General features: G+C 37.0%; 2 protein-coding genes across 2 annotated transcripts in view; one reads left to right on the forward strand and one right to left on the reverse strand.

Annotated features, from left to right (window-relative positions):
• Positions 1-423: 423 nt before the first annotated feature.
• LOC132173580 (trigger factor-like protein TIG, Chloroplastic) lies at positions 424-5,390 on the forward strand. The gene is made up of 13 exons (XM_059585096.1): positions 424-836; positions 1,192-1,275; positions 1,359-1,487; positions 2,042-2,130; positions 2,275-2,458; positions 2,839-2,923; positions 3,019-3,173; positions 3,332-3,424; positions 3,516-3,608; positions 4,257-4,337; positions 4,493-4,642; positions 4,754-4,849; positions 5,152-5,390. Exons 1-13 carry the CDS (start codon positions 507-509, stop codon positions 5,227-5,229), a joined length of 1,647 nt encoding a protein of 548 aa, XP_059441079.1. The 5' UTR covers positions 424-506; the 3' UTR covers positions 5,230-5,390.
• Positions 5,391-5,976: 586 nt separating this feature from the next.
• The window catches only part of LOC132173581 (nuclear/nucleolar GTPase 2), a 9,432-nt gene continuing 3,457 nt past the window's right edge, over positions 5,977-11,951 (reverse strand). The window contains 4 exon segments of the mRNA XM_059585097.1: positions 5,977-6,531; positions 9,062-9,119; positions 9,692-9,792; positions 11,725-11,936. Of these exon segments, the coding sequence (XP_059441080.1) occupies positions 6,136-6,531; positions 9,062-9,119; positions 9,692-9,792; positions 11,725-11,936 (767 nt within the window). The 3' untranslated portion in view covers positions 5,977-6,135.

Genomic DNA, 11,951 nt, shown 5'->3' on the forward strand with positions numbered 1-11,951 from the left:
AAAGTAAAATTACTTCCTGTGGAGGTAGCAGCAAGAGTAGTAACTCTTGACCAAGAGTAGTAACTCTTGACCAAGAGTTGTATTGGGACTCTATTTATAGAGTCCCATGAGAATGCAGAATAACAACTTCTATTTTTCACGTGAAATATTTCATTTGTTTTCTCCTGGTTTTCTGCATTCTAAATACTCTCATTCTCCACTGGATTTCCACCCTAACGGGAGAAATCTTTTCTGAAGAATTTACACAGATCCTACGTTAAAGAATCCAACATGGAAATCTTTATACTTCTAAGTGGTGATAGTCTAATACGTCGGCAATTTTAACTGTTTCGTCACTGAAGAACTTTCTTCTGTCGGAAGTCGCCCTTAATCCTTCATAAAAACATCCACGAAAACAACGACTGTCGTTTAGTGCTCCATTAGAAATGCTCTCACACGCACAAATATCCTACAAAGCGCTCTCTGTCTCTCTCTGTTTTATCTTTTAGCTCTTGCAAAGACCAACAATGGAGCTCTGCATCAGTAGCTCTACGAAGCTCCTCAACAAGAACCCATGTCGACCACCTCACGCCCTTATCTGTTCAACCTCTGCTTCTTCTCTCAGAAACCCAGTTCTCCAATTCAATCACAGACCAATCGGTTCTCTCAAGCTTCTATCTCCTTCCCGCCTAATCCACCATCTTCAACCACTTCCATTTCCTCGAAACCCGTGTCAATTTGTTGCTTCAGCGTCTTCATCCTCTTCTTCTTCTTCTTCTTCGGTCGCTCTTGGCAATGAAAAAGATCGGCTTCCGGCGGATATCGAGGTCAAGGAGACCGAAGAACCCAATAGCAGAGTGAGTCTTTCGCTACTTAATTGTCTAAGATATTTTTATTTTTATTTTTTCTTTATATTAATATCATTGCTTTGAGTTTTACTTGGTTAATTCAATTGGGTTTCGTTTTTGGCTGAATTTGAATGGGCCTTTTTGTAGCACTTTCGAGTAGATTATTGGTTACTTAATCCAACTGGGTCTTCAAGATGTTAATGGATGCTTCTTTTTCTTTTAAAGAAAATTATAACTTTCAAGTACTTCAAAAGTACAGCATTTATGTTTTTGCGTTAATGTGACACGAATTTTTGGTTATTATTGTTATTTTATAGGGAATGGGTATGAATGAAATCTCTATTCCAATATTCTCTTCGTGCAGGTTAGATTGAGTGTACAAGTTCCACCAGCTGTATGCGAGGATTGCTACGAGAGAGTCATGAATGAGTTCATGAAGCAAGCGAAGGTGCTTGTGGGAGGAAAGATGTTTTAGCCTGTGCAAAAAGGAAATTTATTTTATGTTTTATTATTGGTTTTTCATGTACTTAGGTACCTGGATTTCGCCCCGGAAAGAAAGTTCCCGAAAGTATTCTTTTGAGTTATGTTGGGAAGAAAAATGTCCAAAAGGCAACCGTTGAATCTATTCTAAAGAGGACCCTTCCACATGCCATGTCCTCGGTATGTTGAAAGTAACATTCAGTTACTCTCATTTTTTTTTCCTCTGTTTCTGTTTTGAAACCTTATTAGATTGCTATTTTACATATAGCCGGATTCACTTCATTTCATTATATTTAATTCCATATATATGCTTGCATTAAGTGAGGTATTTGCTTGTTTCAAGTTCTGTGTAATAGCATTTAAAGGGTGCCTGTTTAAATTAAATAAGTTAGATGGCTCATGATCCCTAACTTATTTGCAACAGTTCAAAAGTTCGTTTTCTGTAAAATATATGCAGCTCATTGTTTTATTATACTTTCCCCGAACCTCAAAGAAAACCAATTGTTGCTCACCAAAGCCTATTGAAGTTGCATCAACTGTCAAAAGCAGAAATCATTTTTGGCTGTGAATTGCCTTTCAGTGAGGATTTGAACTGATATATAGCTCAGTTCTTCTGGAAGGAAGAACTTTGCACCATTTATTTCAAAATGAGTGTTGATTTTGTAGATTATTTAGGCCAAAGACCCTATCTTGAGGCATATCGATTGTTTTCTTGACACACATTTATTCTATAGGTAACAGGAACGGCTTTGAGAGATTCAGTCCGCATTGTAACCAAATTTTCTGAGATGGAGCAGACCTATTCTTCTCTGAACTCTCTCAGGTTTGTCATGTATACATCTTATAAGCTACAGTTCACTTGCATGATCTTATTATCTTTATTCGTTGTATACTAGAAGGAAGGAGAGGCATCTATTTTATATATGCGTGTTTGTGAATCATGCTTATTTATTGACTTGTGCTCCAGCTATGATGTCATTGTTGACGTGGTACCTCAAGTAAAATGGATTCCAGAGAATGGATACAAGAACATGAAGATTGTTGTTGAAATAGATAGTGACATAGATGCTCAGAGAGCTACTGAACAAGAACTGAGACGTCGTCACAAGTCCCTTGGTTCGATGAGAATTGTAACTGATAGAGGATTGCAGGTAAGTCAAGTTACTTTAGTCTGATAATCATATTACTGGTTGCTTTTCCCTTTTCACTTCATTTTTTATCGTTTTTTAATAAAATAAATATTTTAAATTCAAACCTTCATAGTTTATTTAGTTTAAAGGAAGATGAGCTCTTCTAGACCCTGTCATAAAGTGCATGGAAAAAGTTTGGCCAGCATAAACTGTTCAACTTTTCTTTTGCAGTAGTCATGCCGTAATCAACAGATTACCGCACTTGATGCCATACAAAGAATTCATTGATCAATTCTTATATTCTTTGACCATAATTTCCTCTTCTTCTTTTTTCTCCTGATTTTTGTTTGTTTTATTTTCATATGATTTTGGCAAATCATAAAAACTTGAATCTTCCACAGATAGGTGATGTTGCTGTCCTTGACATATCAGCAACAACAATTAATCAAGATGAGGTTCAAAAGATTCCATCTGCAGAGAGTAAAGGTCTGCCTGTATGCACTGAAGATTATACACATTCTGTCAATTTTTTCATGCGTAATGTATACATTTCCTTGCTCTACTGTACATTCTGCCTGCAGGTTTTCATTTTGATACAGAAGATGGAGGTAAAGTACTTCCTGGTTTTCTTGATTCCATTATAGGAATTCAACGAGGTGAAACGAAGACCTTTCCTCTTGTATTTCCTGAATCATGGAAACAAGAAAATCTTCGTGGTGTTCTTGCTCAATTTACTGTGAGTGCCTTCATTTCAAAAAGGTCCGATTATAATATAAAGACATAAAAATACATGAAACATCATTACACTCTCAAATTGTTTTCTATGATAATCCATCTATGCCCATAGTACTGAGCTTTGCAAAATGTTTATACTAATTCCATACTCTTTTCTAGGTTGAATGCAAAGAACTATTTTACAGAGACTTACTTGAGTTGGATGACTCTCTTGCTGACAGGCTTCTTCATGGATGCACCACTCTGAAGCAGGTAACAGCTGTGCATTCACACATACTTGAAAACTAAGCATCCTATCCAATCAACTCTGAAATGAATTTTTTTGTGCTTTTCAAACATGCAGGTTAAGGAATCATTATTACAGAGATTTCTAGAAATGGAGCAAACGGCTAGAGAACAAGCAACAGATAATGCAATTCTAGACCAACTTCAAAAGGTGTATTATTCTTCAGAAATAACATCATCAAAATTCAATTCGTTTCTTGTGGTTTAATTCGTGCCTGTGTTGCATGAACTTATGATGGAAAACACTTTTTCTTTTTTCTTTTCTTCTTCTTCTTCTTCTTTTTATTTTATTTATTTATTTATTTTTATTTTTTAATATTTACGTATTAACAAAAAGGGGAAAAAAAACCTTATCAGATAAGGTTTCTTGATTATCCATGTGGGCACATAAACATTATCCAAATGCATATTAAAACACTTGCATTCGCATGAATGTAAGTGACATGACCCACTTTTCTAGTGGATCCACACAGTCCATGCATGAGTCTTGACATGATTTAGAAATCATGAATATCATGGAGAAACATTATGTACTATTGAACTTTCTTTTGGTATTATGATCCTCTCTCTTGACGGGATCTCTATTTCTGATAGACCATGTAGCCAGCCTCTAACTAACGACTTGAATTGATGTTGATCAAATCTATCATTTAGTTCATCCTGTCAGAGGAAATATGAAAAATCAATCACGAGCATTATAGTGAAAAAAACTATGATCCCCACTTGAAAACAGTCCTCCCTTTTCTAATAATTTTGAATTTTCATAATATATATTGTACATGTGTATTGTCATTTTCAGATGGTAGAGGTTGATGTTCCTCAATCTTTGTTTGAGGAACAAGGTAGACAGCTTTATGGAGCCAAACTTCTAGAGATACAGGTTAGTACTTGGAAAATATGTATTATTTCAGGGTACCCAATTCAGTGTCACAGGGTTTCAAAATTCCACCAATATGCATGTTTTGGTTTCAACCGTCTCTCATTTCCTTGGTTGATGTGTATCTCAGTTCTCATTCTAGTGTTATGGTGGCACAGGCGAATGTGAAACTAAATGAACAACAGTTGGCTTCTCTATCAAGCACAAAGGCAGTAAACGAGTTTCTCGAACACCAGAAGGACAACATATTGAATGTAATAAAACAGAATTTGGCAGTTGGGGATATATATAAACGTGAAAATTTGCAGGTAAATAACTACATTTAGAGATAATTCAATAAATATCATTTGCTGGTTAAAAAAGAAAAACGAAGAAGCATCACTTGCTTTACTGAAACTAAATTTGAAAACATGTTGCAGTTTTCCACGGATGAGCTAGTGAAAGAGGTTGAGAATTCCATTACTGAATTTAAACGACAAAGACAAGAATATGATGAGGAGAGGATTAGGGAACAGGTATGTGTACACTGTCCTTAATGTCACTGCTTTCCTTTTGGCTAAACCTTCATATAAGCCAATTGTGTTATCTTTTAAGTCATTCAGAAGGGCTTGTCTGGGGATTCCAGGACAGGTTGAGGGGCATCATAGAACATTTTTGTTGAACAACAAGATACATGAAGCACTTCTAGTCTCATCTTATTGATAAACTATACATAATAACCTTTAGTCCGAAATTACTCATTCCCGTCGTGTCTCTCTTGGTCAGATAACGTAAGGGCTGTTGACAATGAACTAATTTATGCTCTGAAATTGTGTAGGTACAAGAGATACTGGAGGGTGCAAAGGTGCTTGAATGGTTGAGAGAACATGCAGAGATTCAGTACATAACCGGATGAGAGAGAGAGAGAGAGAGAGCAGAACAGATGCTTTAAAGAAGCACCGCCGGTAGTCAAATTTTTGTCTCTCCGTTTATGACATTCTTCATAGAAAAGATGTTTTTTTAACAGATTTTTGTAAGAAAAAAAAAATGTTAAATACAATTCAAGATTGCTAGAGAGGGTATGCTGTCGGTGTTTTTTTTTTTTTTCAATAAACACAAATATAACCCAACGATTTTAAGTTCTGGACGCCCGAGTACACAAGTTGGATTGATGAAGACAAAGGTGGTCTGTCATTGGAAGAGCGAGTAAGATGAACAATTCATTTGCGATTAACCTTGAATGCTCTATACTCATAAACAAAACCAAAAAAAAAAAAAAAAAAAAACCCTTGAATGCTCTATCGTGTGACTATATGGTGCATTGGTTCTTGATTAAATAGGCTTGAGTTTAAGATTGAGTTATTAGCCTTTCAAGAAATTTTAAATGTTAATCATTTCATATTTTCGGGTGCAAAGCAAGCAGCATAAAAAGATTTCAAAAAATACACTTTCAGGTCGAGTAAAAAACCAAAAAAATCGGTGGTTTTTCCAACACAGTTTTTAACTAAAAACATTTTATATAAAAATATATTTTACATTGAACGAAGCGGAACCTTGATGTAATTTCCATTTTCAGTGATAACAGCCACCCAATTTTACGGGGGCTTATGGCTTTTAAAATTATCAATCGAATTTCTTGTACATGATGTTAGGATAAGAAAAAAAAACAAAAAAACTTGTGATAGAATATAATTAAACGAGCTCGCAATTTTATACTCTGCAATCAAAACAAATCTGGCAGGCAATATTTGAAGAGAACTAGACATCTAAAACTTCCCAGACTACAAAAAGTGACTTCCTCCTCGGTATAAATTATGGCTCACTAGTCACTAGCAGGAAGTTCGTCAGCACTCTCGTCCTCAGATGCTGAAAGCAGCACAGGTGAATCACTCTCGGCAGCTGGGAGCTGCTCGGATGTCTCACCCTCAGCAGCCGGAAGCTGCGCATCTGTATCACCCTCTAACTCATTCTCACTAAAGAGATCTCTTTGAACAGGGACAGATTTTAGCTGCTGGGATGAAATAACACTTGCAATGGCTTTAAAAGCAGCAGCTGCTTGACTGCTCTCCACACCTTCAACTTTGTCAGCGCCAAAAGCATTGGGTTCCTCCGATGACTTGGCTTCTTGTCGTGGAGGGGGCACAAAAAAGGGTATCTTACCCCTCTGCCAGTCATGAAGGATCATCTTTCCCGCCGTCATCAAGTCAGGTTCTCCACCCTACACAGCCACTCAACAAAAAGTCGGTCATGAATGAAGCACATTGTTTATTTCAAAAGCAAAAGCAAAACATTAAGATATAGAGAGCTAAGTCGCAATATATTGTTTAGAAAAAGCATAATTAGGCAAGGGATTTGCTGGCTGGAATTAAATCATATTCATAGGCAATTGCCTTATTTTTGGGGAAAAGAATGAAAAAATATAACGCATTATCCAAGGCCAGGAGAAGTAATGGCTTGAAAGTTGAGTTTTATCAAGTCATCTCGGTCTCTGAGTCATACCCAAATGTGTTCAATCCAATGTCTAGTTTCAATTTACCTAGCCAGCTAAAGAGAATCTACTACCACATTCCCAGCAGCCATTCATCTCTCACCACTGAAAGTTAACGCCCTTTTCTCACATTAACCTTGTCCAAATTAACTGTCAGCTTGCATCTGCTCATTTCCTCCTAAAGTCTCATGAATCATCATCTCATGCAAACTTTCCACTATTTCAACACCAAATGACTGATAACATATAAATTGCACCACACAAGACATGTAGACAAATTTCCAGCTTCCACAATATTTAATCTCAATATACTAAGTGACCTTATTGCTACCTTTGCTAAGTAAAATATCACTGCTACAGTGAACGGGGCTTTCTTGTCTTGCTTTTCCGTGAGGTCTAGAAGTGTGGTGGGCTTAACATTTCCCATCTTTTTGCGGATGACACTTTGATATTCTGCAGGGCAAGTCCGGAATACCCCCGTCATTTGCGTTGCTTGTTCTTATGTTTTGAGGTAGTTTCAGGTTTGAAGATTAATTTGGCTAAATCAAAACTGGTCTCTATTGGTAATATTAATGATGTAGAAGATCTGGCGCGTATCCTGGGTTGCAGGGTGTCTTCCTTGCCTTTGAATATCGTGGTGCTCCTTTGGGAGCTTCTTATAAGTCTAAATCAAAATAAACATGCCACCCTTCGAGAAGATCAAGTGTTGTTTATAAGAGCACCCTCTCTAATGTGCCTACATTTTTTTTTTTTCCCACTCTCTTTGGGCTTTGCCAATCGTATAAAGAAACTTCAACGAGATTTCCAGTGCAGTGGTATTGATGAAGAGTTCAAATTTCATTTGGTAGGTTGGAACATGGTTTGTTCTCCGATTTCTAAGGGGGGTTGGATGTCCAAAATTTACTCCTATTTAATTGAGCTCTTTAGGAAGTGGCTATGGCGCTATGCTTTAGAGAGTGAGACTCTATGGAGAGTGCTAATGGATTCTAAACATGGTAGAATGCGGGGAGGGTCCAGTTCTAATAAGGTAAATGGGTTGCATGTGGTTGGTCTCTGGAAAGAGTAATGCAACACAATCCCACTTCTCCACACCCATTTTCCCCACACTTGTAAGTGGCTTTTAAAATCACCATTGAAATTTTTATGAATCTTTATTGCACTTAATCCAATAGTGAGTTTAAAAGCCACCTATAGGTGTGGAGAAATGAGTGTCGGAAAGTGGAAGTGTGTGTAGCATTACTCTTCTAGAAAAATATCATGAGGAGATGGGGGGTGTGTTTTCTAGATTTACTAGTTTTGCAGTAAGGGATAATTCCAAGATTAGATTTTGGCATGACGTATAAAGTGAGGTCCAAGCCCTTAAGGTAGCACACCCAAAGTTATTTAGTATAGCTCCCTTTAAGGATGCTTCTATTGCTGATCGCTTACAGTTTTCTAGTGACTCATTAGGGGAATGTTAGTTTTATTATAGCAACGCATGATTGGGAGGATTCCTTCTCGTTTTTCAATTTGTTGTATTCTATCTGGATGAGGGGGGAGTGGAAGATAAACTTGTTTGAACCCCCTGCAAGAGAGGGTTGTTTGAGGTCAAATCTTTCTATTTTGCCCTTAGCCCCCATGACAATGCTCCCTTATCCTAGAGGAGTATATGGCAGAGCAAGGTTCCTTCAAGAGAGGCTTTCTTCGCCAAGTTGACCGCCTTGGGGAAGATCTTTGCTACAGATAACTTAAGAAAGCGGAATCTCATAGTCGTAGATTGGTATTGTGTGTGTAAGAAGAGTAGAGAAATTGTAGATCACCTTCTACACTGTGAGGGTACAAAGCCCTTACGGAATTCTGTCTTCGGTCTTTGTGGAAGTGGGTTATGGCTCAATGGGTAGTGGATCTCTATACAAGTTGGAGAGGGCATTTTGGTAGCTTTTGGAGTCCAGCAGTGTGGAAGATGATTCCACCATGCTTAATGTGGTTCATTTGGAGAGAGAAACACTACAAGTTTTGAAAATTGCAAGAAGACGGTGGTGAAACTAAAGGCCTTCTTATTCAAAACTCTTCACTAATAATGGACAGCTGCCTATGATTTTTACTTTTTCCTAATTTTATCAACTCTCTTGATCTCGTCTTCTTCTGATTAGGCGTTTCTTGTGTAAATGGGTAGAGCCCTTTCGCTCTTAATAAAATTTCGATTACTTATCCTTAAAATAAAAAAATTAAAAAAAAACAAAAAAAAAAAACCATTAAGCATGGAAGTTAAAACAAGTACCTTCAAAAGCTTGCCTGACAATTTGCATAGCTGAACCAAAAAGTCATTTTCATCAACCCTGAGAACATTACCATGAGAAAGTATTTAAGTTGTGAAAACAGTGTCGGATAAAGGAATTAGGAGTCTCATACAGAAACTTAGACAAAAGCAAGCAAAATAAAGTACTGGAACTAAGTAATTGCAGTTTACAGCACTTGTTAGAGAATTCCTAGATTAGAAAACAAGGCCAATATTGAACTACACCAATTTCAAATTCACTAGAGCCAGACTTAAAATGAGTATCACCTAAAATCAATTAAAAGCAAGCAGTGATCCATGCAAGTTTATATCTAATATCCCATAATTGGGATATTGATATCAAGGAGACCAAATATATGAGCATGAATATAAAAGGTAGCATGAATTTTGCATTGTGAAGATTTGAAACTTTGCTAATAGCTGCAGTTCTAAAACTAAGGAGAGTTAGGGCATGGAAATTGGGAGACCTATTCATAAAAATAAATAAAAAAAGAAAACAAAAATTGGGAAGAGACCACTGGGCAAGACATCTGGGAAGTCAGGATGCTCTAAAAGGTTCCATTTTGAATCATGACATGACGTTACAATTCCAACTAGAGAGAGTTGACACACCAGTCTTTTATCTTATACGCTCTTTCCAAGTGCTCCTTCTTCACACGTTTCAAAACTTCTCCAATGTGTTCTGAGGCATCCTGCAAGTTTGTGACACGTACCTAGAAGCACGGGAAAAATCATTATTTTAAAACGATATAGATGATTCATAAAAGATTGATTTGTCTAATAAAACATAGGAAGACATTGATAAGAAATAAACCAGCACACAATAAAACTCTACTTCAAAAGAATTAGGAGAGCACAAGACAGGATTTAATAATACTACACATCTAGTACTGCAATCATTGGGTGAGAAAAAGGGGGAAGGGACCGTATATAACAATTTATTTACAAGATATGAGGTACAATTTATTTACTGATTTTCTTTTTAATAAGCAATCGCGATATCATTAAAAGCGTAAGGCGAAAAAAAATTTATTGGTATGATAAGGGGATTCTCATATGGTAAGTACAACATATGCAAACTTTTTAAAAAGTTCAGACATGAGAACCCAAAAAATAAAATAAAATTTGGCAAGCCAAAATACGACTAAATTCAACAGTTTTAGAAATTTCTGGGCATTGTTACACAAGGCTGAGAATAAATAATTAGGAAGAATAGCAACTGAAACATACATTCCAGCATAAAAATATTCTGCAGAACTGGAACATCAACATGCAGAAGAGATGTTTCTTATGGTTGCATGGGCTTGTATGAGCTTCTGGTTTTATGATACACTAAATTAACCTTTGTCTTATGTGGAAGATGATCCCTCTTTGTCTTATGTGGTGTATTTGGAACGAAAGAAACGCTAGATGTTTTGAGAATTCTACTAGGACTGTAGAGGAACTGACTCATCTTTTCTTCTTTACTCTTTACTCTTAAATAGCCGCTTGGCTAGCTCCTAATTAGTTTTTCTGACTTCCTCTTTCATTTCTCTCCCTCTTAGGCGCTTTCTCTTTATACTTCCCGTGTATGTGGGTTGTGCCCCTCTACGCTTTTGCTTTATATCATTATTACTTATCAAAAAAAAAAAAAAAAAATACACTAAATTAACCTTGTACCATTTTAACTCAAACATCAAGAGACTTTAAACATGAGGCCTTATAGCACACATACAGTAGAAGTTTGACTATGACATTCTCACATAATGCAACTCTATCATGCTAGTATGCACCCTCCACAAACTACCACCCTATTGTTAATTTCCCCACCCAATGACAAAAATACCTTTCATAATTTTTTTTTTTTTTAAAAAAAAAAAAACTAAAAAAAAAGGGTTCTTCCAGGGGTGGCTCCAAAATGGGGGTTGCCTCGAATTTATAAGAATTTGCGAGTGCCATCAAATTCATTTCAAGCAATCCTAGGAACTGCCTGCAGACCAAGGAGTGTTGTATCTCCGATGAAAGTTTGAGGAACTCAGACAAGTCGACAGTACCATGATCAGAAGGCATCCAATTGAAGCTCTGGAGCAACTGTGCAAGCCGGAGCTCAAACAGTTGAAATCCCCAAGGCCTTGCCAGGACAGACCCTTGTTCCAGAACCAAATGGAGCCAACCTAAGATCAGACCCCATAATGGCTACATCTTCCAACATAATTGCTCTGGCTTGAATTCTCTGGGCTCGGACCAGACCTGCTCGTCATGAGTTATTGCCCACATATTAACAATGGCAGTCGTGCCGGCCAGAATTATCACCCCATTTTGGCCAAGGCCCAAGGGGGGTGGCCGAACCCCTTTTTTTTTTAAAAAAAATTTTAAGGCTATTTTTGACTTGCTTAAAAAATTAAGGTCATTTTTGAATTTTTTTTCTGGCCTTAAGGAGACATTGACATTTTTTGATGGTTTGGGAGAGGGAGGGGGGGTTGATAATGAGGTGGTAGTTCGAGGGGGGGTGTTGATAATGAAGCGGTAGTTCAAGGGAGTATGCATGTGTACTTCTCCCCCAAAAAAAAAAAAAACTAGGATACTTTCAACAATAGCATTAGCAAATCAATGTTTCAAAAATTGTTACAGAACTTTTACCATGGAAGCATAAAATTAGAACATACCACACCCTTCAGTACAATATCTGTTTCGGAATCCTTGTTCTGGTAAACAACTCCAGGGCAGTCAATCAAGAAGATCCTCTTTGTGAGAGTTATGTACTGCCACACTTTAGTCTCACCTGGAATAGGAGCAACCTTGCAAACCTTGAGAGGAAAAGAAACACACAAGTATGTCAGCTAAACTAAACCACTAGAGTAGCAAGCTTCATCAACAACTTTGTTATACAAAA

Source organism: Corylus avellana, chromosome ca3 (assembly GCF_901000735.1).
Source record: "Corylus avellana chromosome ca3, CavTom2PMs-1.0".
NCBI classification, from domain to species: Eukaryota; Viridiplantae; Streptophyta; class Magnoliopsida; order Fagales; family Betulaceae; genus Corylus; species Corylus avellana.

Coding starts and splice junctions, on each gene's coding strand:
- LOC132173580 (XM_059585096.1), top strand. CDS start 507: ATGGAGCTCTGCATCAGTAGCTCTACGAAGCTCCTCAACAAGAACCCA. Junction 1,488..2,041: donor TTCCACATGCCATGTCCTCG/GTATGTTGAAAG, acceptor TTTATTCTATAG/GTAACAGGAACGGCTTTGAG. Junction 4,338..4,492: donor CCAAACTTCTAGAGATACAG/GTTAGTACTTGG, acceptor ATGGTGGCACAG/GCGAATGTGAAACTAAATGA.